At 42.0% G+C, this 26,051-nt stretch overlaps 3 protein-coding genes across 6 annotated transcripts in view; 1 reads left to right on the top strand and 2 right to left on the bottom strand.

The window, feature by feature from the left end:
• Window positions 1-4,548: 4,548 nt before the first annotated feature.
• On the bottom strand, window positions 4,549-12,492 carry zgc:158258 (uncharacterized protein LOC791186 homolog). 2 transcript variants are annotated; one of them, XM_017716562.2, is made up of 5 exons: window positions 12,376-12,476; window positions 9,239-9,314; window positions 6,748-6,899; window positions 5,927-6,122; window positions 4,549-5,845 (listed from the first exon to the last, which is right to left on the bottom strand). In XM_017716562.2, the coding sequence occupies exons 3-5, from the start codon at window positions 6,850-6,852 to the stop codon at window positions 4,647-4,649; spliced, it is 1,500 nt and encodes a 499-aa protein (XP_017572051.1). In that variant the 5' UTR covers window positions 6,853-6,899; window positions 9,239-9,314; window positions 12,376-12,476; the 3' UTR covers window positions 4,549-4,646. The 2 variants fall into 2 exon arrangements, with proteins under 2 accessions (XP_017572051.1, XP_017572048.1); XM_017716559.2 differs by lacking the exon at window positions 9,239-9,314 and having other exon boundaries at window positions 12,376-12,492.
• A 2,158-nt stretch (window positions 12,493-14,650) lies between these two features.
• yod1 (YOD1 deubiquitinase) lies at window positions 14,651-21,315 on the bottom strand. Of its 3 annotated transcripts, none has more exons than XM_037532392.1 (3): window positions 21,098-21,315; window positions 18,018-18,242; window positions 14,651-16,595 (listed from the first exon to the last, which is right to left on the bottom strand). In XM_037532392.1, exons 1-3 carry the CDS (start codon window positions 21,240-21,242, stop codon window positions 15,898-15,900), a joined length of 1,068 nt encoding a protein of 355 aa, XP_037388289.1. In that variant the 5' UTR covers window positions 21,243-21,315; the 3' UTR covers window positions 14,651-15,897. The 3 variants fall into 3 exon arrangements, with proteins under 3 accessions (XP_037388289.1, XP_017572054.1, XP_017572055.1); XM_017716565.1 differs by lacking the exon at window positions 21,098-21,315 and adding an exon at window positions 18,986-19,069; XM_017716566.1 differs by lacking the exon at window positions 21,098-21,315 and adding an exon at window positions 18,986-19,067 and having other exon boundaries at window positions 18,018-18,245.
• Window positions 21,316-21,771: 456 nt separating this feature from the next.
• snrpe (small nuclear ribonucleoprotein polypeptide E) overlaps window positions 21,772-26,051 on the top strand; it is a 9,157-nt gene continuing 4,877 nt past the window's right edge. Inside the window, exon 1 of the mRNA XM_017716567.2 lies at window positions 21,772-21,961. Coding sequence (XP_017572056.1) covers window positions 21,908-21,961 — 54 coding nt within the window. The 5' untranslated portion in view covers window positions 21,772-21,907. The remainder of the gene's footprint in view (window positions 21,962-26,051) is intronic.

A 26,051-nucleotide genomic window follows, 5' to 3' on the forward strand; every position in this document is an offset into this window, starting at 1 on the left:
CAACATCTTGATGAAATAATCAAGGCCTTCCCTGAAAAAGACGTCATCTGGGTGGCCAGATAGCAGATGTTGCCAAAACATGAGTATATCGTTCAGCACCCATGCCTTGTGCACTAATGCCCCCCAAAACTACCATGAATACTGGCTTTTGAACTGTGCACTGAGAACAAGCTGAGTGGTCTTCAGCCCGGAGGACACTGTGTCCATGATTTCCAAAAACAATTTCAAACATTGATTCTTCAGACCACAGGACACTTTTCCACTTCCCCTCAGTACATTTTAAATGAGCTCGGGCCCAGAGAAGGTGGCAGCATTTCTGGGTCCTGTTTATATATGATTTCTTATTAACGTTTGAGTTTTAATTAGCATTTGTGGATGCAGTGATGAACTGTTTTCAACAACAGTGGTTTTCAGAAGTGTTTCTGAGCCCATGCAGCGATTTCCACTACAGAATCATGTCTGTTTTAATGCAGTGCTGCCTGAGGGGCCAAAGATCAGAGCCAGCAAATACTGGTTTTTGGCCTCGTCCCTCACATACAGAGATTTTTCCAGATTCAATGGATATTATGTACCGTAGACGGTGAAAAGCGAAAGTTCTATTTTACATTGAGAAACGTTCTTCTTGAATTGTTGCACTATTTGATTGTGCAGTCTTTCACAGAGCGGTGACCCCTCCTCATTTTTACTTCTGAAAGACTCCGCCTCTCTGAGATGCTCTTTCATACCCAATCATGTTACTGACCTGATCAATCAACCGCCAGTTTTTTTTTTAAGCATTACACAACTTTACCAGCTTTTTGTTCCCCTGTCCCGACTTTTTTGCAAAGTGTTGATGGCATCAAATTCAAAATGGGAGACTATTTTTCAAAAAAACAATAAAATTTCTCAGTTTCAACATTTGATATGTTGTACTATTTTCAGTTAAATATAGGATTTAAATGATTTGCACATCATAGCATTTTGCTTTCGTTTACATTTTGCACATCGTCCCCACTTTTGGAAATGGGATTGTATATTCTTATATAAATATCCACAGAGATGAAAAGAATAATAATGAAAAAACAATGTTCTGTATTAATACGTTTCCCAGCACAGTTTTCAATCACTGTAGGCTCTGCTCTACCTCCAACCGCAAACCTGTTGCTTTGAAAAGGTGGATCGCTCAGTATGCAAAGGTCTTGGCTCGTGCACAGACGCAAGCCACTCATAATACTGCACTATCAGATCAAACAACACTGTCACAACAGTAACTGACTGTTGTCAGTGTACAAACGGTATGACCGCATTGTTACAGTGAAGCATAGTCAAATGTGTGAATAAAGCAAAAAGCCACTTAAATGTGGTTGGGAGGCACAACTCGAGGCTAGATTTACACTTGCTGGTGAAACGTCCATGCAACTAGTTGCATGTGGAGTTGCATGCAACAGTTTTCATGCAGCTTGACAATTATATGAAGCAAAGCTGCACCCGACACATTAACAAATTAGCTGCTCATATTTTGTTATGCATATCATTCTCGCTGCACCGTGTGGGGTGTAATTTATACATTTGCAGTGTTTTTATCTTTGTAGAGTTTTTCAGGTTGTCATTGGTGTTTTTTTCTTTGTCTATATATGTCATGTATCTATATATTAAGCTTTACTATATATTTGAGTACGTTTTGTCTGTTGTGTGTATGTTAAGTGATTGAAAACAGGTGTTTAAGTAGCCATTATGGCCATGTTGTCTCACTCATTCAGCCGTAGAAGCACAAATACCTCACGGTGCCTCCTCTTATGTAATATTTCAGTCTTAGGATTCTAAATGAATCTTAGCTCTGCAAAGTTATGAGACAGCGAGAGAGGAGAATGTATCTACACCGATCAGGCGTAACATCATGACCATCTCCTTGTTTCTACCCTCATTGTCCATTTTATCAGCTCCACTTACTGTATAGCTGCACTCTGTAGTTCCACAGTTACAGACTGTAGTCCATCTGTTTCTCTGATACTCTGTTACCCTGTTCTTCAGTGGTCAGGACCCCCATGGACCCTGGGTGGTGGATCATTCTCAGCACTGCAGTAACACTCACGTGGTGGTGGTGGTGTGTGTGTGTGTTGCGCTGGTCTGAGTGGATCAGACACAGCAGTGCTGCTGGAGTTTACCTATGTAGGTGCATAAAAATGCCCATTATCCTAACATACATGGATGCTCAATAATGCTTATTAATAACAACATCAACTGCCGTCAACATTTCCTATTGCAATAAACAGTCAAATCCTTATATATTCAAACTGAAATACAGTGGCAGATGCACCTTAAAGTAGCTGAGCACAACTTAGAAGTGGTCCATACTTCGACATTCGGTATGCTACGGTTGTGAAGCAACAAAGGCCAATCGTCATCCTATGAACAGCCCAGTGATTGTAAATAATCTGTAAATAAGCTACAGAGCTCTGGAAATGTATTCATTCCCTTCCTTGATAGATTTCCTCCGTTTGCATATTTGTCACCCTTAATTGTTTCAAACAAAACTTAATATAACACAAACAACCAGAGTAAACACAAAATATCACTTTTAAAGTAATTATATTTACTTTATTGACAAAATCCAAGACCAACTGTGTGGAAAAGTAATTAGCTCCTTAGTTACTCACTCAACCAGGTTCAGCTGATAACTGGCATCAGTTAAACCACACGCCCAGGCTAGATTACTGCCAGCCGCCCATTTTACAGTGGCTTTGAACATGACTCTGCCAAGCAGACTTTAGAAGTGAGACTATCCATTTTAGGGAAAAAAAAGGAAGCTGGGTCTTCATAAAACCCATACTGAGATTACTGGCTGATGAATCCGAGCAGCTGGGTAATGTGAACAGTGGCCTTTTGTGTGAGAGTGGTCAGGTGTTGGCCACAACCTGAGATAATCTGCTAATCCAGCGAACGCTGACTGTGCCCTCATTCACTTAGTGGGTAAGATGAGAAGTCTGACTGATAGGTGATCTACCGGAGAGTAGAGTGCACCAAAAGACATCCAGGGTTCTTTAGGGGTGCCAACTTTCAACATTCGTGCCGGGTAGACTGTGAGGCTATTCATGCGCAGGTGATGTGACGAGAATTTCTGAAACCATGTGAATAGATTTGCTGTGTCTGGGAAACACTGCATAACGAGAAAATCAAAGCTGAGCATCAGGCGAAAGAGGGATTAGTGAAAGACGTCTACCTGTATTTTACCTCCGCTGGACTTTCTTTCAGAACATGAGAGAACCACACAACATGCCACTTCATCATATCCATAGGACTATACATACACTATATTGCCAAAAGTATTCAGATAACAAATCATCCAAATCACTGAATTCAGGTGTTCCAGTCACTTCCATGGCAACAGGTGTATAAAGCCGAGCCCCTAGGCCTGCAGACTGCTTCTACAGACATTAGTGAAAGAATGGGTCGCTCTCAGGAGCTCAGAGAATTCCAGCGTGGTGCCGTTATCGGACGCCACCTGTACAAGTCCAGTCGTGAAATTTCCTCACTACTAAATATTCCACAGTCCACTGTCAGTGGGATTATAACAAAGTGGAAGCGATTGGGAACGACAGCAACTCAGCCACGAAGTGGTCGGCCACGTAAAATGACAGAGCGGGGTCAGCGGATGCTGAGGGGCGTAGTGCGCAGAGGTCACCGACTTTCTGCAGAGTCAATCACTACAGACCTCCAAACTTCATGTGGCCTTCAGATCAACTCAAGAACAGCGCAGAGAACTTCATGGAATGGTTTTCCATGGCCGAGCAGCTGCATCCAAGCCTTACGTCACCATGCGCAATGCAAAGCGTGGAATGCAGTGGAGTAAAGCGCCGCCACTGGACTCTAGAGCAGTGGAGACGTGTTCTCTGGAGTGACCAATCACGCTTCTCCGTCTGGCAAATCTGATGGACGAGTCTGGGTTTGGTAGTTGCCAGGAGACGGTACTTGTCTGACTGCATTGTGCCAAGTGTAAATTTTGGTGGAGGGGGGATGATGGTGTGAGGTTGTTTTTCAGGAGTTGGGCTCCTTCCTGTTCCAACATGACTGCGCACCAGTGCACAAAGCAGGTCCATAAAGACACGGATGAGCCAGTTTGGTGTGGAAGAACTTGACTGGCCTGCACAGAGTCCTGACCTCAACCCCATAGAACACCTTTGGGATGAATTAGAGCGGAGACTGTGAACCAGGCCTTCCCATCGAACATCAGTATCTGATCTCACAAATGTGCTTCTGGAAGAACAGTCAAAAATTCCCATAAACACTCCTAACTCTTGTGGAAAGCCTTCCCAGAAGAGCTGAAGCTGTTATAGCTGCAAAGGGTGGGCCGACATCATATTAAACCCTATGGATTAAGAATGGGACGTCACTCAAGTTCATATGAGTGTGAAGCCAGACGAGTGAATACTTTTGGAAATATAGTGTACATGATCTAGCTGTAAAGAGATAAGAATGTAATTACAAAGACAATAAAAAAAAATAATAATAAAGCAAATCTCTCAATGCAAAGATGTTTGATATTAAAGTTCTCAATCAAAGGCATCAGGGTGTTAATCAATTCTGGAACATCTGTATTGTGAAAAAGAAACTGGGCAATGGTCAAAACAAGAATTCTTCCATTCAGCGCTGCAACGAGTTACAAATATTCAGTTCTTGAGCAGTCCGAGCTTTCTTAGAGCCTCTCTCCGATCCTCTCCCATGTTGGGAACCACCAGAACATTTAGGCCTAGAGCATGTAACGGTTTGTGGGGTACTGGAGGGACAGTGGACGATTGTCCTGATGCTGCTTGGGCTTTGTCAGTAGACACAGTGGTTCTGCCTGTCTGGATGTTTCCAAGGTTGCTAGTGCTGACCACTGTGGAGGAACATCGTAGGTGGTTCTGAGAAGCTGCTGAGCTTTGACACTCTGAAATCTCATAGCTGGACATGCTGCTACCCCAACCCATCCCAGACCTCTCCAGGGTGGCAGCTTTACCCCCCGCAAGCTTGACATGATGCAGTTGAGGAGGAACTGTAGCTAGGTCAGTCATGGAACGATGGTGGAGAACGCTCCTGGCTTGGCTTGGTTGGTTCCTCGATTCTTGGTTCCTTACAGCCTCACAAGGAGGAAGTGGCCTGGTCTGGGACAAGCCTGGAACTGAACCAGAGGAAGGCTGTAGACCTTCAGAGTGGTGGCCTATGGTAGAAGGTTTTGAATCAGATTCCTTCAGGAGACCCAGTTTAGATAAAGCATCCAGTCTCACTTTCTCTGGTTTCATCAGACCTCTACTTCCAGGAGAGGTAGATAAACAATGCATAGTAGAGTCTGCAGTAGAAGCAGTGGTTCCCTTGTGATTCAGAACAGCTATGTGAGAGGGTATCTTTTTGGGTTTGGGGGCCACGGCTGGAGGATTGTTCTTACTGCCCTGGTTTTCTCTTGGTTGGATGTTCTGAGAGAACACTTTGGTTCCATTGTTGGAATGTGTCGAAGGCCGTTTCTCGTCTTCAAGGTTTCTTCTCAAGGCTACCTTCTTACGCAGCTGCACCAGACCCTCATAGGTCAGAGGCCCCCGAGGGGACTGGTCATTCTGCAGTCCTCGATCTCTCTCGTTGCTGCTTTTGACCATGACTGGAGGAGGAATCACGATTACATTCACCTCTGATGGAACACGAGGACCATCCCTGTCACTTTTGTGAGAGATCACTTCTTTGGATGGCAGTTTCTCTTTGGAATCGGCTGATTTGGGAGGGATATGAGCATTGTTGTTTGCCAGAACAAAAGGAGTCGGAACCAAGTAATTCAGGATTTGGTTGTGCTCTGAGCTGCCAAACATCCGAGGATCATCAATGTAATGCTTTGGGACATCTGAGGAGGAAAACAAAATTTCACCTTCAAATTATGCTGTGTATAGGTATATGTTTTATATTAGCAGAAGTGAGTCTTAACCTTTAGGCTTGTTCTGGTTCATGGAAGTAGAAAGATGAGCTGTTTTGATGGCCACATTTCCAGGGACAGGAAGACTTTCAGCTTCATCATTGGACAGACCACTGTCATCCTCAGTGTCTAGAGACTCAATGGTCTCCTCCAAGAACATGAGACAAGCCTTCTCTTCTGCAGAGAGATACTGCAGGCTGTCATCACTCTGCAAGAGATATATAGCACAGGAAAATATGCATCATGTATCATAAGTGGTAATATAAAGCGTGACTTCAGAAAGATTCATCTGATTCATTTCATATGCAAGTCATCACAGATCAGTGCAGTGAACTGTAAACTGTGTAAATGAGCATAAAGTTTATTATGTAACTGTACAAGGTCTCAGTCTGAACCTCCTCCAGCTGTACGGACGACATCAACACCACAGTCAAACTCATCCCAGACTGGACTGAGCGTGTCGGGCGTCGCTGCTCTCACGGCTCTTTCGGTGGGATTTCGGAGATCATCCAGTGCTGTTGTAAGTGGTCACATCAACAGAATCCTTAACACACCCCCACAGAAACAGTCACACGGCCTGAGATCTGGTGAGATCTTTTTCTTGGAACTGCTGGTACCGATGACTAACGCTCTGAGCTGTTGGAGGTTCACTGCCATACTGATGGTCAGAGAAACTATCACCCCCTCTTACAATTGGACTGTGATTGGTTCCTAGACGCCTCACGGTTGTAAAAATATGGTGCTTTGAAAATCGGATGAATCTTTTTGAATCACACAGCATGATTCCCTTGTTGTATGTGAAGCATATCTTTATGAATGGAAGTGGAACTCACAAAACAAGAGTTGATGCTGACCACACTGTCACAGCTCTCAGCACTGTCCATCTCTCCCACTGTCTCCGTGGCAATGCCACCCGGCCACGTGTCACTTTTTGGCATTGCAAATTAATCGTGCTTCGGCATCGTCATGAACTCTGGTCCTTGAACTGTCCAAAACAAACACAACTTTATGATCCACCAATATAAAAATAAACCAATTCTAATGTGATACTGTGCCTCTGTGTAAACTGACACATATAATAAAGTATTAAAGTGATGGTTCGACCAATAAAGCTACAACATTGTCCCATAACACCGAATGTCATTAGTCAGCCAAGACATGTTTCTATCCTAAGTTCTCCAACAGAATTACATATTTTTGTGACCAAATCATAAGGCAAATTATTCAGTAACTACATAAAATAAATGTACATTTATATTTATTTAGCATTTAAAATCTAAAAGTGCCTAAAATCTCCGCCGCTCTTTGTGTTATTTTCTAAAAGTGATGTTTCCAGAGCAGATCACTGAAGAGACGCCGTCTGTTTATAGTTTAGAGCCCAGATTTGGGGAAAAACGGGTCGACTTTCAGTAGAAATTTTATTATATTATATTATATTATTATATATACCCTTTTATTATAAGGGTTTAAAATGACATCACCGTCTATTAGACTGGAGAGAAGAGCTACAGCCTCACACGACGCCCAGCTTCTGAATGGAGCTTATGGAATATGAACGTTATGAAGAATGACACGGTGCGTTTGGGAACCACCGGTGGTCTCAAGGAGTTGAAGAGGTTAACTTGTATCTCTTGCTTTTCATACAGAAGCAATAATGAAAATTTTGGAAAAAATACTTCAGTTTAGAATAGGGATATGATTACGGAATAACGTCAGTATCAGCACATATTAGCTCTTCAGATTTAACGAATACACTAATATTTCATTAAATCCACCTGCATACATTGTCAATTTCATCCCATTTTACCTTTATTTATTCTTATACACACACATATAGAACCAAAAAGGGTTCTGCTGTTGTTACAATGTCAAGCTTATAACAACAGAACATTTTGGTGCTGTATAGAACCCATTTGACAAGTGTGCTATATAGAACGATATATACAACACCATGTCCATAAATTTAGAGAACCATTTCATCATTCAAAGAACTTTTTAAGCATGACAGTGAGTCATTGAGTGTTTTTGGTTCTATACAGAACCATTATTCTTACTAAAGAACCCTTGAGGAACCATCTTGTGTAAGCATATGCATTAGCAGAACTGTTGTTTTAGGCTCTAAGAGAGGAAACTGGGCCTAATGAGAGTTGGGGGAAATGCCTGTAGGTATAATTTAGTTGGACCAATCAGAGGCAACCAAACCTGCACGTGTTGTGACATCACAACCACAGCTTACTCGCAGTTTGGCTCACTGTGTTCAGGGGTCGAGCCTCAAGCCTGGATATTCTGGTGTTCTTGGCCTTATTTTGACCAAGAACATCAGGCCTGAATCTTCATTTATTTAAAAAATACAATTTAAATTGCAGCTGCAATATTATTAGGAAAAAAAAAAATATGGGACTGATGCGCTGATGCAGAAATCCTTTTTTTTCCCCCATGTAAATATCTGATAAACATTTTATTCAAATGCGGAAGTTAAGACTAAACCCATTTGGACCAGCATAACAGAGAAGTGTAACCCGCTTGTATCTGGTTAGTCTCTGATGTCAGAACAAAACCTTGTCTCAAATTTATGTTTTTCTGTTTTTGACATAATTGGAAAATCCCTGTTACCCTTTACACTGAGTGTAAATTTCATGGTGAATGGATAAAAAGAAACAGCCCAAAATAACTTGGAAAAAACTCCGGTTCCATTGACTTCCATTAAAAGTAAAGTAGGTTTTTTTCCTTCTCCTGTAAAGTTATGATTTTGAAAGTTACCATTTTTATTCCGACAACAGCGAAGTGCAGTAAAATGAATAAATTAGACGTTTCAGTGCAGCAGCCCAGCATCACCTGCATGCTCCGCTCTTCTCTAGTACAATAAATACATCATTAAAAACGGATTCGAAAAACGGTTCGAATCTAAACGCCGATTCCTTCCTGACATGGTCTTTTCAGGGAATCTCTGCCAATTCCGATATGATTCCAATTTCACTGTGCATCCCTATAAGCGAGTGTGTTTGAGATTATTCAACTTTGGCCACAAACATGTCAATCTTGGCTGATCACCTGTCATTTGAAACGAGAGAAATTGCATAAATTGGTTTTTTGGCCAGCTACATTCGGGTTAAGGTCACACAGTGGGTCGAGGTAGCTGGTCTTGGATCAGTTCAAAAGGGCAGAGGGGATAAGAGCTGTATCTAGTTCTCTGTGCAGTGTTGGCTGATTGCTCTACTGGATGGATCAGGTGACTCAGATTGTAGCACACGCTACTCTAAGCTCTTCTAATAAGATCAAGTTCAGCATGAATGGAAGACGACATGCATCGTCTGCAGATCTAACCTCTTATTCTCCGGGGTGCATTTCTGGTTTGTCCATCGGAATTTGTGACCAAATCGTAAGGCAAATTATTCAGTACCTGCATGAAATAAATGCACATTTTTATTTATTTATTTTATTGTAAAAGCTCCTCAGATGAACAGAACGTGTGTTTTATGATCTCCACATATCACTACACGCTCACAATTCACTGCTGAAAGCCAAAAATCTCCGCCGCTCTTTGTGTTGTTTTCTAAAAGTGATGTTTCCAGAGCAGATCACTGAAGAGACGCCGTCTGTTTATAGTTTAGAGCCCAGATTTGGGGAAAAACGGCTCGACTTTCAGTAGAAAAACAAAGTTCAGCTTCTTTTATTATAAGGGTTTAAAATGACATCACCGTCTATTAGACTGGAGAGAAGAACATTAAGAAGAATGACACGGTGCGTTTGGGAACCACCGGTGGTCTCAAGGAGTTGAAGAGGTTAACTTGTATCTCTTGCTTTTCATACAGAAGCAATAATGAAGATTTTGGAAGAACCCTGGCCTAAAAAGGTCACGTACGACAGAAGACACTCCTCAAATCCATCTCTGCCTCCATGGCTCCAAGCTATCCAGCGTCATCCTGCAGGTGAAACTCGCCCGGTTCCCTGTATTTGAATATGACCTGTTTGAAGATAACATTGTTTTTAAGTGCAGGGCGATCTTGCTTGGTGTCATGCAAATGTTCATGGAGGCCTAGTGTTGCTGTGAGTGGAGATTTGTGGACAGTTTTGAAGTGTAACATCCACACCAGCACTAAATTCGCAAGAACTACAATAAAGTAGCCTTTCCTGACCGTAGAGTTGCTGCACGCCGTATTTGAAAGTCATCACAGCTCTTATTCCTCATACCTTGATAAAACGTCCTCTTCTTCACACCCACTGTCTGCAGTACCTTTGGACAGTAACGGGTTACATTTACTGAGTGTTGTGTAGAGTTCGGATCTCACTCTGGACGTTTTGCATCTTATTGCTATTCTCATAAGTTCAAGGGAACTCGGTAGTGACTTTTTTTGAAGCGTTTCGCTCCGTTTTGAACCCTTTTTTGCTGCGTTTACGTCATTATTTCACTGAAATAACTCCAGGTTTTATAGTGTTTAGGTCTCACTTCCTCCGTATGACTACAGTTTATATCTGCAACCCACAAGCAAGACGTTTCAGGTTTATGACCACGCCACACCCTGAAGCATAACTCAACACTGAAATAACTCGTGTGGGTCACGTTTTTAATCACAGGTCTGTTAAAAGATGAAATCAAACATCCTCAATCTAGACGTACACCACAGAGTGTAATGAGAAGCCTACAGCAAATAGAAAGACTGAACTATATTTAAGTGGGTAGAACAGGTGCTATAAATACCAAAGCCAGTCCATTAGACAGTAGTGAGCAAAAAACCTCACAATATCACTCTTAATGCATAACTGATGGTCTCATGCCGCTGCTGTCGGAAGATTTTTGACATAATTTGAAAATGCCTGTTGCTCTTTACACTGTGTGTAACTTTCATGATGAATGAAGTAAAAGAAACGGCCCAGATTTCTGGTTCCATTGACTTACATTGAAATTAAAGCAGTTTTTTTTCTTCTCCTGTAAAGTCCGACAACACCGATATACATTTTCCAGCCACTGGTTTAAAGGGGAATTCCTGATTCCTGAATTTGTTCAAATGTTCTGGAGAATTTAATCATTATGAGGTAAACGAAGTCATTTTGTCATTTGGGTTGGCGTGAAATGCTCCTAACGGAGTGAAGTGTTCACAGTGGTGGCGATGGGAACCAGACATCTGAATCATTTCATGCTTTCAAAATCATTATTACATGAAATGGCTAAGAAAACACTGCCTGATGCCCAAGACATCAAAAAATTCTCAGTGCATATTTTTATTATTTCTAGTTGTATACATGCCTGTAGATAGGGTTTTGGTTTTTTTTTCAGTTTTTCACTTTTTGACCTAATTTGAAAACGCATGTCGTTCTTTACATTGTGTGTACATTTCATGATGAATGGCCCGAAACAAATGGCCCAAAATGACTTCGTAAAAATTCTGGTTCCATTGACTTCCATTAAAAGTAGAGCAGGTTTTTTCCTCCTCCTGTAAAGTTACCATTTTGGAGATACGAGCTTTTCTTCCGACAGCAGTGACAGCAATTCATCTATCTATACTGTTTTACATTTCTGAGATACAGTTTTGGCCTGAAATCTATCTTTTACAAGCCGTTCATGGTGAAGGGGCGCATGCAGGGTGTTAAAGGGGGAAATAGGGCCTAAAAGAAAATTAGTTTTTTCCAGATTTACTTCTGTTCTGCTATTAAAGACGTGTAGCTTCACTGGTGGGTTTGCACAGTAAATAAATGACTTAACATCTCAAAAACTAAAATTATGCAGAAAGCCTCCCCTTTAACTCCCCCCCAGTGTTACAGACACACGGCTGGCCATCACAGTGACTTCAGCTGTTTTCTGAAGTTTATGACCATCACCGTCTAACCCAGTTCTGCCCACGGACGGTGTTGCACAACAGAGACAGTTGATCTCTGTTCTCTCTCTCTGCGTCAGACGGCTGTGAGGAGGCCACTCAAACCTCGCCAGGGCTCAGATTTCACTGTGAAGAGAGCTTCGGTTCACCTCAGAGCCTGAAGCAACACGGGAGGCTGATTCAGACACAAACCTAAAACCTGAGCGAAGTCGAGGAGTTTGAACTGTTTTAGCCACTTAGCCTTGTGGCTCGCTCAACCCACGCTTCTTCCTCGCCATCTTCATTTTTTTAACTTTCCGTTCCACCTTAAATGTTGCTGCAGTTCCATTCCGGCGCGGGAGCATGTATACATGCGCTCTAATGCAACTGCCGCGCCACTTAAGGTGGAACGGAAAGTCTGAAGATGGAGCTGGAATATAAGAAGGAAGTTTTAGCCTCGTTCAGTCCGGGTTAGGGAGACTTTATCTGGGCTCTGCCCACAATGAGACAAAAGTGTCTTTCACCTCAAGAAAAGCCTGAAATAACTGAATTATTACGGATTGAGGTAACTAGCCCACCTGTGCTCTTCTGAGACAACCACAGCCTAGAATAACGGTTTGGGCGCTGCTTTCGGTTTAGAAATGTAGGAAAAAAACTAAGAAAACTCACCTTTACTGCGGTGTAAGCAGATAAATCCGGGGTTTGAGTGTGAGAGTGTGAGTATTAGAGCACCTGCTTTCTGGTCCAGGTGAGATTATGAACGAGGGATCACAGTCAGTCAACATAAGCCTGACCAATCAATGCATAGCACCCCCCCCCGCCCACCTGCTAACCAGCCAATCAGCGTTCAGGCAATAGCATTACAGCGTGAACAGGGGGCTCAATCCCAAATTGCTCCCTGTTGGACTTCCAGGGCACCGTTGGGAAACCTTTTGGAAGAAATTTAGGGTTTGGATAAGAGTCTGAATCTCAAAATGCATTTGGGTGTAGAAAAGCTTTTATTGTTGCACTATTTGTTTACGTTTTGACACTTCAGGCTGTCCTTCGTATTTCTTTTTTGGGAGGACTGATCCTGTTTTGTCGCATGTTGATGTTGCCGTGTCAATTGATCTATAATTTAGGGTCATTTCATGTGCGAAAGCCGGACCGTGTGGACATTTGCTCCTCTTGTGGAGTAGATATGAGGCAAAACAAGCCCTGTGCACTTTCTCTGCGTTGTGCATACGGGTCATTCTACAGATACGTCCATTGTGTCCCTAGCTGTTACAGATATATTACACGTGAAAAACATGGTAGGGTTACAATTTATTCATATTTTAAAATAAAACAATGTTATTTTAACAGTTACACCGTCTTGAGCCTCAATTTATCAATATTGGTTTTTAAATCCATCATATAGAATTCCCAGCATCACAGAAGAGCTCGTCCCCACAGTCGTGTGTGAAGCTGGAGGCCGTATTTTAAAGAAAAAAAAAGTTTTTCTGCCATTTTAACTACAATAATCTATACATGACTATGGAATATATAAATTAAATGACAAAGGAAACAAAAGCCAAATAAATATGATAAAATATATAATGAATGTTCCCCAGGAGTCGTGTCACTGGTGTTACCGTGTAACAAAAAATCTCTTATGTTGAAATAAAAGTCACGCCGATGATGTCGGCCTCCTTTGACCTGTTTTCTGAGGATCTATGGAGAAAAGCTCATGGTGAGTCCACTGCGTCTCTCAGTGCTCAGACATCTTCTCATTCAGCTCCTGATCTCATATGAAGCTTCTAGCTGACGTCACTGGCGTGACCGACTTTATTCTGAGGAAACTGTGAAAACGAATGGATTAAATTCCATATTTTAGTGGATGTTCCTTGATTGACAGCGTGTGGTTTGATGCTCTGTAGCCGCCTCTGGTGTGACGTTTATTATGAGTAACACCAGTGACGATCAGTAACACCAGTAAATCCTATAACCAGACTGAAAACTGGACGTTTCTGTAGAACGACCCACATCAAGTCTGCATGTCGGTGTAAACCCACAGATGTCGCCTGGCTGTTATTTCATGCTTTATATAGGGCACTACATAAGGGAGTAGGGAGCACCGTTTCATTTGAGACTCAGCCTGAGACAAAGTCCTCAGCGGCTTCCCAGAAGAGGTAGATGAGAGACCTTTTGTTCGAGTTCAAGACATCTGATTGATAAAAATGCAGTCATTTCTTTATCTTTAATACGTGACGCATTAATATATGCTGTAACGCTGGTACTGAACTGTTTGTCGTGCCTGGGCAGCCTAACGTTTTCTTGCTTTGGCTGTACGGCGTTGTATTCTACTAGGCTTTTAGGATTTGGGTGCAGAATCCAATGTTTCATGGCTGTCATGCACAGTGTGGGGAGCAGGGGTCCACATGTGAGACTCCCAAATGGACTTTTGGTGCAATATTTGGATGTAGAAGCCATTACTTTGTGTGTGATGTAGGGTGGAAAGAGCCAATTAAACTTGGAGCCTGAGTCCCAAATATTGGAGCTCCCTATTGGATATAGTTTGCACTATGTTGGGATTCAAGGTTCCATTTGAGATTCAGCCAAGGGCGTTTGACTTGATAAGGATTAAGCAATAGGAATGATGATGTTTACCTGGCTGCTCTCGTACGTTTCCCTTTAGCAGAGTTATTTTTCCTGGCAGGCTGTTGATTAAAAGCCTTGGCAAGCCTATTACTAAAGGTAAAAGGTTTCTTAAAATAACACTACTTTAATCCCTGTAAATTGGTGGGGACTTAAATCCTAGTTATCTGAATGGGATTCATTAGCGAGGTAGCTGATAGCACACGACAGTGGATGTAAACGCCAGCCAAACTTGGTTCGTATACTGCTGTTCATCTGTAATGCCGGCTTTTAACAATAATAATAAACACCAAAACGTTTCTTGCGTGGTGAAGAAAACAAGCAGGTGTATCAATTTAACCTTTATTTCTGGTGTAACCATTACAGCATGCAGTTCCTCAGGCCCACTTACCAACTTCTGTTAGATCTCTACTAAGTAATTCAGTTTAAATCTCACATTAATGACAAGAAAGCGCATATAGCTTAACATCATTTTCAAATCTGGCCAAAAAAAGGACATGATCATATTTCCTTTGGCCTCACAGTGGCACAATTTCTAATAAAATGCTAAAATAACTTATAAAGCATTGTGTTGTGAGGACAGTACCTGACTGCAGATGTACTGGGCTTTCATGGTTATTTATCACCAGCATTACAATACATTCTGTGTTATCGTTGACCCACTCTGACTGTTTCATGAACTAAGCCAAGAAGTCATCATGGTTTGCCCCAGTGTTTCCAAACAGCATTTCAACAAAGTTCGATATGACACGATTCTCCACCGAAGGAAAGAAAAACTCGCCACTGCTGCGTTAATTCGTCATTACAAAAATTCCACAGCCGCTTGCATAAAAGTGTTGCATGGCCAGTTGTACAAACAATAAAAACAGTGCTATTACAAACAGAAAATCCACAAGACTATGCTATTTAATGTATAAGTGAGTCCACAATCAGCACCATTTGTTATTCTCTACCAAAAACTCCACTCTTTTGTAAGCCCTAACTAAGCTCTACAACCAATGCCTTTCAAAATACTTAAAATGTGAAGCTGCCAGTTTAAAAACTACTACAGAATACTCCTCACCAAATGCTTGATCTCTGCAGCTACTTCAAGTAACAGTTATTACTGAGCCAGTGACCATGTAGTGCCATCAGTTGTTCTGAAAATGTGCAATGTATCCTTAAAAATGGGGGGGACCACGCCAATGCAACGATGCCATCTACTATGCAGTGGTGTTGCAAGTTTAAAGCATGGATAAAGAAGGCATTTCTTTTTTCCGTTTTGGTTTGGAGAAAGGCTCACTCCTCTCCTTAGGCAACGAACACAACTGCTACATATCGAAATAAAAAGGTGTTTTTAAACAATACTGTGCTGATACACACGAAAACGTAATGCTTAAACCTCAGGAACCTCTAAATCCAGTGTTAACCAAAGTCGTAATTAATACTGAAAAGTTGGGAGATGGGGAGAAACACATTGTGAGGTAGAAAACGGCACCAAGCTGAGACACACAGCTGTGAGACAGTGAGAGGGGGCAAAACGTATGCTGGGAGGTGGCAGTGGGAAGCAAGTTAGAGGTGATCCAAAGCGAACTTCTACACCTCGCCGAAGTTGGTGTGGCCCGTCTCCTTGGCGTGCTCCCTCGCCTCCTTCTGTCCCACCAGACCGGTCTGGCACACCATGCAGCGCAGCGCAAAGCGGTTGACGTCCGTGTACTGCCGCTTGCGCCGCGCCTCGTCCGCCAGCTCCAACGCCTGCGCCAGAATGATGTCGTCGGTCGTGGAGAAGATAGTCTGTGGCGGGACGTCCGAGCCGGGCGTCACTCTCTGCAGTGGGTCGTAGTGGATGCCATCGTAAATGAGCAAGACGCGTTTTTGGTAGCCTGCGTCCTCGCCGAAGCGGTCCACGCGCACAGTCTGCGTGTCCACTACACAAATCTCACACTGGTAGAACTTGGACAGGATAGACACCTCGATGGCACCGCCCCACGTGTCGTCACGCCGGATCCAAGCGCAGTATTCCTCGTTGCTTTTGCCCAGCACTGCCTCCGAGTAGGCGGCCGGGTCGCTGGCCACAATCTGGGCGATGAGGCCACGCATCTCTGGTGCGCAGGCTGGGTCGTACACCCCCCCTTCCACCACATAGTTAACACTGGTAAAGAGGCAAGAGTTGTCGGCAGGAACCACGCGGCGCTCCAAGACAGGGGTGGAGTCCAGGCGCGGGCCCTTTGTTACAGCAGCATTAGTCTGAGCTTTTGGTTTGTTCTTTTCTTCTTCTACAATCAGAGTGTCTCCTGCCAGAGAGCATAAAAACAGCTGTGTAAATATCTGACCTCACAATGTTTCAATTCATAATTATGTTTATGAATACAAACATCAAAGTGGAGGAGGTTTTTGACACAGTAGTACAACATGGACAATAAGGGCTTCAGCGTCTGGACGCTGAGTCATGGTTTCTTCTGCATATGTGAACATGCCAAACAAACTCAGACCCCTCTAACCGGTTCATTTGAAGTTTCTTTTCATGGCTTGAATGATTTGTACGTTGTGAAATCAAAACAGCCCAGTGCGCTTGAGCTCTACTTTATGGTGAAGATCTTGAGGCTCATCGTACACACAGCCAGTCTTCAGCATTTCAGCAGGCAAAAACAGACCACCGAGGATCATTGATATGGTTCTACACAGGATACAGCCTGTCTGTGATCTGCCACAAGACAGCAGCCCTGACATATAAACGTGAGATATTAACAGCAAACTGAATGAGTTTCTCCTAGTGGAGCTCAGTGACGAGCACAGCCGAAAACGGAACCCAACGTGACAGGAGAGCAGCAGGTCTGAGGGTTCCTCTCACCACCTGATGGGTCAGATTTATCAGAGAACGCTGCCCACTGTGCTCACCGTGCTGTGAAAGGGGTCTGAGTACAAATAGAGTTGTGGTCTGAGACCTCAAAGGACCAGGAAGGAAACAGAGTCCTCTTTATAGTTCACTTACACTGTGAGGTCATCTGCAGTTGGTTCCCTTCCAGGCTCACTTTAACAGAACTCAGTTCAGTTCTTTTAGAACAAGCTGTATGTGGAAAACACTCAGTATTAAAGTAAAATTTTGTTCTTATCACCCCTCGCATAACATTCTGACCACCTCCTTGTTTCTACACTCATTGTCCATCTTATCAGCTCCACTTACTGTATAGCTGCACTCTGTAGTTCTACAGTTACAGACTGTAGTCCATCTGTTTCTCTGATACTCTGTTACCCTGTTCTTCAGTGGTCAGGACCCCCATGGACCCTCACAGAGCAGGTACTAACACACCATTATTTCTGGTGTATGCAGAGAAACAGATGGACTCTACAAAGTGCTCCTATAGAGCACATATCGGTGTATGCGAGGGGTAATAATAAGAAAATTTTACTTTAACACTTTAGAAAGACAAACGACGAGGAACTAAATTGTATTTTGAACCACCAGTCAACTGAACTCGTTTACAGTCAATGACTAATATAGGTTCCTTATTATATTCCAAGCACAAGACTGATGCCACAGAACCGGAAACCACATTCCATAACCCAATTCTGGTGCAGGGCTGGATAACTGAATCATCTCCACAGATTACTGCCGCTATTCATTCCTTATTAACACAACGTGTAAAAAACAACCGAGCTTCCTCCTGCGTCCTATAACGATAAGGATGAGTCTTCCACCAACACGAAAACCTCACCTGATTTTATAGGGTAGTCCTTCAGATGGGCATCTCCATTGCGGAGATCCAAGCTGGAGGGAGGGTAGCCCACCATGATCTTCTGCACATCGCATGGTATGCCGGTCAGTTCCTCTACCTTGTCTTTCAGCTCCTGAACGCAGGACTGGTGCGTGAGGCCTTGCATCAGATGGGTCCCATTCTTGGCCTTGCACCGCAACCGCAGCATCCTGAGTGCCTTCGGTTCTGCTTCAGAAGAAACATCAGGTCTCAGGCATGTATTACTTTTGCATGACACCAGCTTGTACTTGTCCATGTTCAGCACTGGCTCCACGGTCAGTTACCAAATGGAAACCCAACACAGGAACGATGTAGCCAGGCTGCTGACGCCCAGTGTTTAACTACACAAAAGGGCTGCTGGCACTGTCACTGTCCACTGGCAGTCAACAATGTGGTCCCCTAAGCAAGGTGACCGTGTAGTAGCTACTCTATCCGGCTGGAAACCGGTGAAATGTGGATCAGAAGCACTATCAGAAAACTCTGAGGTGCCTTACTGTTTAATCCCATCGCTGTGACTTAACTACATCACTGCTAGTAGTATCGCTGGCCAGGAAAGCTGTGTGATGTTACCCAGCAAAATCAGCCCATGCCGCACATAAAACGGCTCGGACTGGGTCGATATAGAGCCAGGTAGTGCACTGATATGAAGCCTTTACGGCTGAACTGTGGTTCGCTGTCGTGCGAAGCGCCTAACTGGCTCGGGAAGCCGACAGACGCCGAGATTAATCAACAACAACAGAGGCGGCTAGTTAGCTTAGCCTAGCTCGGCTGCTATTCAACGTCAGCTCGTGGGTGGATTTTAGCATTAAACGCGGACATTTCGTCCCGGTTAAAAAGGTAAGACGATCCTCGGGAGCTCCGTGTGTTTGCATCGTCGTATCTGCCCATATTTTCGGCTTATTTCTCTAAACGCTGGAACGCTTTCTTACCTCTGAGCGCCTCTCAACAGCACCACACTGACCAACAGGTGACATGCGCACTGCGTCACACGGTGTGCACACAACAGTGATGACGCGGGCAACGGTCGCGTTCACGTAATGCGTTTTGTAGAATATGTTATTATAATGTATAATATTATGTTATGTAATATTATAATGTGTCATTATATATATATATATATATATATATATATATATATATATATATATATATATATATATATATATATATATAATGTCTCTCATTTGTTTCTAATAAAGTTTACTTTCCGAAATAAAAATCCTTCTGCATTTAAAATCTGAAGAAAGGAAGAAAGAAAGAAAGAAAGAAAGAAAGAAAGAAAGGAAGAAAGAAAGAAAGGAAGAAAGAAATTAAGGAAGCAAGAAAGAAAGAAAGAAAGAAAGAAAGGAAGAAAGAAATTAAGGAAGCAAGCAAGCAAGAAAGAAAGAAAGAAAGAAAGAAAGAAAGGAAGAAAGGAAGAAAGAAATTAAGGAAGCAAGAAAGAAAGAAAGAAAGAAAGAAAGGAAGAAAGAAATTAAGGAAGCAAGAAAGAAAGAAAGAAAGAAAGGAAGGAAGAAAGAAATGAAGGAAGCAAGAAAGAAAGAAAGAAAGAAAGAAAGAAAGAAAGGAAGAAAGAAAGAAAGGAAGAAAGAAATTAAGGAAGCAAGAAAGAAAGAAAGGAAGAAAGAAAGAAAGAAAGAAAGGAAGGAAGAAAGGAAGAAAGAAAGAAAGGAAGAAAGAAATTAAGGAAGCAAGAAAGAAAGAAAGAAAGGAAGAAAGAAATTAAGGAAGCAAGCAAGCAAGAAAGAAAGAAAGAAAGAAAGGAAGAAAGGAAGAAAGAAATTAAGGAAGCAAGAAAGAAAGAAAGAAAGAAAGAAAGGAAGAAAGAAATTAAGGAAGCAAGAAAGAAAGAAAGAAAGAAAGAAAGAAAGAAAGAAAGAAAGAAAGAAAGGAAGGAAGAAAGAAATGAAGGAAGCAAGAAAGAAAGAAAGAAAGAAAGAAAGGAAGGAAGAAAGAAAGAAAGGAAGAAAGAAATTAAGGAAGCAAGAAAGAAAGAAAGGAAGAAAGAAAGAAAGAAAGAAAGAAAGGAAGGAAGAAAGGAAGAAAGAAAGAAAGGAAGAAAGAAATTAAGGAAGCAAGAAAGAAAGAAAGAAAGAAAGAAAGGAAGAAAGAAATTAAGGAAGCAAGCAAGCAAGAAAGAAAGAAAGAAAGAAAGAAAGAAAGAAAGAAAGAAAGAAAGGAAGGAAGGAAGAAAGAAATTAAGGAAGCAAGAAAGAAAGAAAGAAAGAAAGAAAGAAAGGAAGAAAGAAATTAAGGAAGCAAGAAAGAAAGAAAGAAAGAAAGAAAGAAAGAAAGAAAGAAAGAAAGAAAGGAAGGAAGAAAGAAATGAAGGAAGCAAGAAAGAAAGAAAGAAAGAAAGAAAGAAAGAAAGAAAGAAAGGAAGGAAGAAAGGAAGAAAGAAAGAAAGGAAGAAAGAAATTAAGGAAGCAAGAAAGAAAGAAAGAAAGAAATTAAGGAAGCAAGCAAGAAAGAAAGAAAGAAAGAAAGAAAGAAAGAAAGAAAGAAAGAAAGAAAGTAAGTAAGCAATAAAGCAAGAAAGAAAGAAAGGAAGCAAGAAAGAAAGAAAGAAAGAAAGAAAGAAAGAAAGAAAGAAAGGAAGAAAGAAATTAAGGAAGCAAGAAAGAAAGAAAGAAAGAAAGAAAGAAAGAAAGAAAGAAAGGAAGAAAGAAATGAAGGAAGCAAGAAAGAAAGAAAGAAAGAAAGAAAGAAAGAAAGAAAGAAAGGAAGCAAGAAAGAAAGAAAGAAAGAAAGGAAGAAAGAAATTAAGGAAGCAAGCAAGAAAGAAAGAAAGAAAGAAAGAAAGAAAGGAAGAAAGAAATTAAGGAAGCAAGAAAGAAAGAAAGAAAGAAAGAAAGAAATGAAGGAAGCAAGAAAGAAAGAAAGGAAGAAAGGAAGGAAGAAAGAACAAACGAATGAACGAATGAACTTTATTGATCCCGGAGGGAAAGTGCAGCGTTTCAGTAGCAGCACATAAACTATGCAGAACATATAAAGCCGGAGGAACTGCAGGCGGACGTCACAGTGTAAACGTGTCTGATTACCGTTTCTCTGCAGGTCCATGCGGCCGCAGCGCAGCGCCGTTTTCAGCCACACCATTCCACCCCACACACAACTACCCCCTGCAGAACCACAGGCCCAAGGGGTGGAGCCGGACCTGATCCAACTCCGCCCACCTCTTCTTTTCATTGGTCCAAATCCATCGCAGTTCTGTTGGTCTTTAAACTGTATGTGTCGCTTCAATTTTCCGTCTACGGCTCATGTCGTCGGTCTGCCCTGTCGCGCTCTTTCTCTGCGGAAACCCGCGGGTGTTTTATTATTTTACGATTCGCGACGTTCACGCTCATTCGTCAAAACTCGAAAAGCTTTTTTCCGTATTCCGGTACAAAGTCCGTTCTGTAGGCCGTCATCTCCAGCGTGTCCTATTGGCGTTTTTATACACTAGAAGGCACAGAAAACCGGTCAAAATACCGTTTTACCAACTAAATCCTGGAATTTCATAATAAAAGTCTTTATAATTACTTTTTTTTTTTACATGTAAAGGGTTTATTATTACTGCCACACATTGCCACAAGTCTAAAATGACTCAATATACCTAAAAAAACATATTAAATGTTATATACCCTGATTGGTTGCATCAGATCCAGCCGAACCTCCTGGACTTTTGGTCTGTGTTTCTCGGTACTTGCTCCTCCCGCTCGCTGAGCGGCGCTGCGGTAATAAACGCCACTCTTTCTGGTTTCCGCCGTCGCCGTTTCTCCAACGTGAGGACTTCGTGGCCGCGGCGAGTAATAATCGGGTTTATTTGAGAAGACCGGCAGCAGGAGGAGCACCTGGCGCTGCGTTTAGCGGAGATGGCGTACAGAGGACAGGGGCAGAAGGTGCAGAAGGTGATGGTGCAGCCCATCGTATCCTTTACCGCCGGAACGGCTTTGTCTCCCGCTCCTTTAGCCCAGCGCCGGCCTGCTAACGCTAGCGCTCCAGCCCGCCTCCCAGCTCTGCTCTCTGGGCGGCCTGGTCTCTATACTCTGCAGCGAATGGCCCCAAACCGCATTTAAACACGCGGCTGGCGTTTACCGGCGTGTTTAAAGGCCGAAGTGCTCGCATTTCACTGCTTTAACAGCGCGCGGTAGCATTAGCTTAGCTGCAGCCCGTGTCCGATATTTTTCATGTCAATACACGCTTATAACACGTGTAATTATATTATTATTTATTTATTTGTCCTAGGTTATAAATGAAGTAAACCGAGTAAGAAGCAGGCGCTGTAGCCGAGCTTTGTCTTAGTGCTCTACTGTTAGTGGAGTGCTCTACTGTACTGTTAGTGGAGTGGAGTGTAATACTCTAGTGGAGTACCTTGCAGTGTAATACACTAGTGGAGTACAGTACAGTGTAATACTCTAGTGGAGTACAGTGTAATGCTCTAGTGGAGTACAGTAGAGTGTAATACTCTAGTGGAGTACAGTAGAGTGTAATACTCTAGTGGAGTACAGTAGAGTGTAATACACTAGTGGAGTACAGTAGAGTGTAATACTCTAGTGAAGTACAGTGTAATACACTAGTGGAGTACAGTACAGTGTAATACACTAGTGGAGTACAGTACAGTGTAATACACTAGTGGAGTACAGTACAGTGTAATACTCTAGTGGAGTACAGTGTAATAATCTAGTGGAGTACAGTGTAATGCTCTAGTGGAGTACAGTAGAGTGTAATACTCTAGTGGAGTACAGTGTAATACACTAGTGGAGTACAGTAGAGTGTAATACTCTAGTGGAGTACAGTGTAATACTCTAGTGGAGTACAGTACAGTGTAATACTCTAGTGGAGTACAGTGTAATACTCTAGTGGAGTACAGTGTAATACTCTAGTGGAGTACAGTACAGTGTAATACACTAGTGGAGTACAGTGTAATACACTAGTGGAGTACAGTGTAATACACTAGTGGAGTACAGTAGAGTGTAATACTCTAGTGGAGTACAGTGTAATACTCTAGTGGAGTACAGTACAGTGTAATACACTAGTGGAGTACAGTACAGTGTAATACACTAGTGGAGTACAGTGTAATACTCTAGTGGAGTACAGTGTAATACACTAGTGGAGTACAGTAGAGTGTAATACACTAGTGGAGTACAGTAGAGTGTAATACTCTAGTGGAGTACAGTAGAGTGTAATACTCTAGTGGAGTACAGTGTAATACACTAGTGGAGTACAGTAGAGTGTAATACTCTAGTGGAGTACAGTAGAGTGTAATACTCTAGTGGAGTACAGTGTAATACTCTAGTGGAGTACAGTGTAATACACTAGTGGAGTACAGTGTAATACACTAGTGGAGTACAGTAGAGTGTAATACTCTAGTGGAGTACAGTACAGTGTAATACTCTAGTGGAGTACAGTAGAGTGTAATACACTAGTGGAGTACAGTACAGTGTAATACTCTAGTGGAGTACAGTGTAATACACTAGTGGAGTACAGTACAGTGTAATACTCTAGTGGAGTACAGTACAGTGTAATACTCTAGTGGAGTACAGTGTAATACTCTAGTGGAGTACAGTCTAATACTCTAGTGGAGTACAGTACAGTGTAATACTCTAGTGGAGTACAGTACAGTGTAATACTCTAGTGGAGTACAGTGCAGTGTAATACACTAGTGGAGTACAGTACAGTGTAATACTCTAGTGGAGTACATTGCAGTGTAATACTCTAGTGGAGTACAGTGTAATACACTAGTGGAGTACATTGCAGTGTAATACTCTAGTGGAGTACAGTACAGTGTAATACTCTAGTGGAGTACAGTAGAGTGTAATACTCTAGTGGAGTACAGTAGAGTGTAATACTCTAGTGGAGTACAGTGTAATACTCTAGTGGAGTACAGTGTAATACTCTAGTGGAGTACAGTAGAGTGTAATACTCTAGTGGAGTACAGTAGAGTGTAATACTCTAGTGGAGTACAGTAGAGTGTAATACACTAGTGGAGTACAGTACAGTGTAATACTCTAGTGGAGTACAGTGTAATACACTAGTGGAGTACATTGCAGTGTAATACTCTAGTGGAGTACAGTACAGTGTAATACTCTAGTGGAGTACAGTCTAATACTCTAGTGGAGTACAGTCTAATACTCTAGTGGAGTACAGTACAGTGTAATACTCTAGTGGAGTACAGTACAGTGTAATACTCTAGTGGAGTACATTGCAGTGTAATACACTAGTGGAGTACAGTACAGTGTAATACACTAGTGGAGTACAGTACAGTGTAATACACTAGTGGAGTACATTGCAGTGTAATACACTAGTGGAGTACAGTACAGTGTAATACTCTAGTGGAGTACAGTCTAATACTCTAGTGGAGTACAGTCTAATACTCTAGTGGAGTACAGTACAGTGTAATACTCTAGTGGAGTACAGTACAGTGTAATACTCTAGTGGAGTACATTGCAGTGTAATACACTAGTGGAGTACAGTACAGTGTAATACACTAGTGGAGTACAGTACAGTGTAATACACTAGTGGAGTACATTGCAGTGTAATACACTAGTGGAGTACAGTACAGTGTAATACACTAGTGGAGTACAGTACAGTGTAATACTCTAGTGGAGTACAGTACAGTGTAATACTCTAGTGGAGTGCAGTGTAATACACTAGTGGAGTACAGTACAGTGTAATACACTAGTGGAGTACAGTACAGTGTAATACTCTAGTGGAGTACAGTGTAATACACTAGTGGAGTACAGTACAGTGTAATACTCTAGTGGAGTACAGTGTAATACACTAGTGGAGTACAGTGCAGTGTAATACACTAGTGGAGTACAGTACAGTGTAATACTCTAGTGGAGTACAGTGCAGTGTAATACACTAGTGGAGTACAGTACAGTGTAATACTCTAGTGGAGTACAGTACAGTGTAATACTCTAGTGGAGTGCAGTGTAATACACTAGTGGAGTACAGTACAGTGTAATACACTAGTGGAGTACAGTACAGTGTAATACTCTAGTGGAGTACAGTGTAATACACTAGTGGAGTACAGTACAGTGTAATACTCTAGTGGAGTACAGTGTAATACACTAGTGGAGTACAGTGTAATACACTAGTGGAGTACAGTAGAGTGTAATACTCTAGTGGAGTACAGTGCAGTGTAATACACTAGTGGAGTACAGTGCAGTATAATACACTAGTGGAGTACAGTGCAGTGTAATACACTAGTGGAGTACAGTACAGTGTAATACTCTAGTGGAGTACATTGCAGTGTAATACTCTAGTGGAGTACAGTGTAATACACTAGTGGAGTACATTGCAGTGTAATACTCTAGTGGAGTACAGTACAGTGTAATACTCTAGTGGAGTACAGTGCAGTGTAATACACTAGTGGAGTACAGTGCAGTATAATACACTAGTGGAGTACAGTGCAGTGTAATACACTAGTGGAGTACAGTACAGTGTAATACTCTAGTGGAGTACATTGCAGTGTAATACTCTAGTGGAGTACAGTGTAATACACTAGTGGAGTACATTGCAGTGTAATACTCTAGTGGAGTACAGTACAGTGTAATACTCTAGTGGAGTACAGTCTAATACTCTAGTGGAGTACAGTGCAGTGTAATACTCTAGTGGAGTACAGTACAGTGTAATACTCTAGTGGAGTACAGTGCAGTGTAATACTCTAGTGGAGTACAGTACAGTGTAATACTCTAGTGGAGTACAGTGTAATACTCTAGTGGAGTACAGTACAGTGTAATACTCTAGTGGAGGTCAGTATACTACACTGTAGTGGGGTACAGTAATGTGGAATGGATTACAGTACTTACAAAATATGTAATTATAATATTGATATTTATTTGTCTCGGCTTATAAGTGAAGTAAAATGACCAAAAGCAGGCATTTCAGTAACCCAGCATCACTTCTTCAGCTTTCTGTTCTTCTGTAGTAATTTGCAATTAAAGTGTCAGCAGTTAGTTTGAATGGGAGGTCGTATCTAAGCGTCTGTCTGATTACGGTCATTTTTAAACC

Source organism: Pygocentrus nattereri, chromosome 21 (genome assembly GCF_015220715.1).
Source record: "Pygocentrus nattereri isolate fPygNat1 chromosome 21, fPygNat1.pri, whole genome shotgun sequence".
NCBI classification, from domain to species: domain Eukaryota; kingdom Metazoa; phylum Chordata; class Actinopteri; order Characiformes; family Serrasalmidae; genus Pygocentrus; species Pygocentrus nattereri.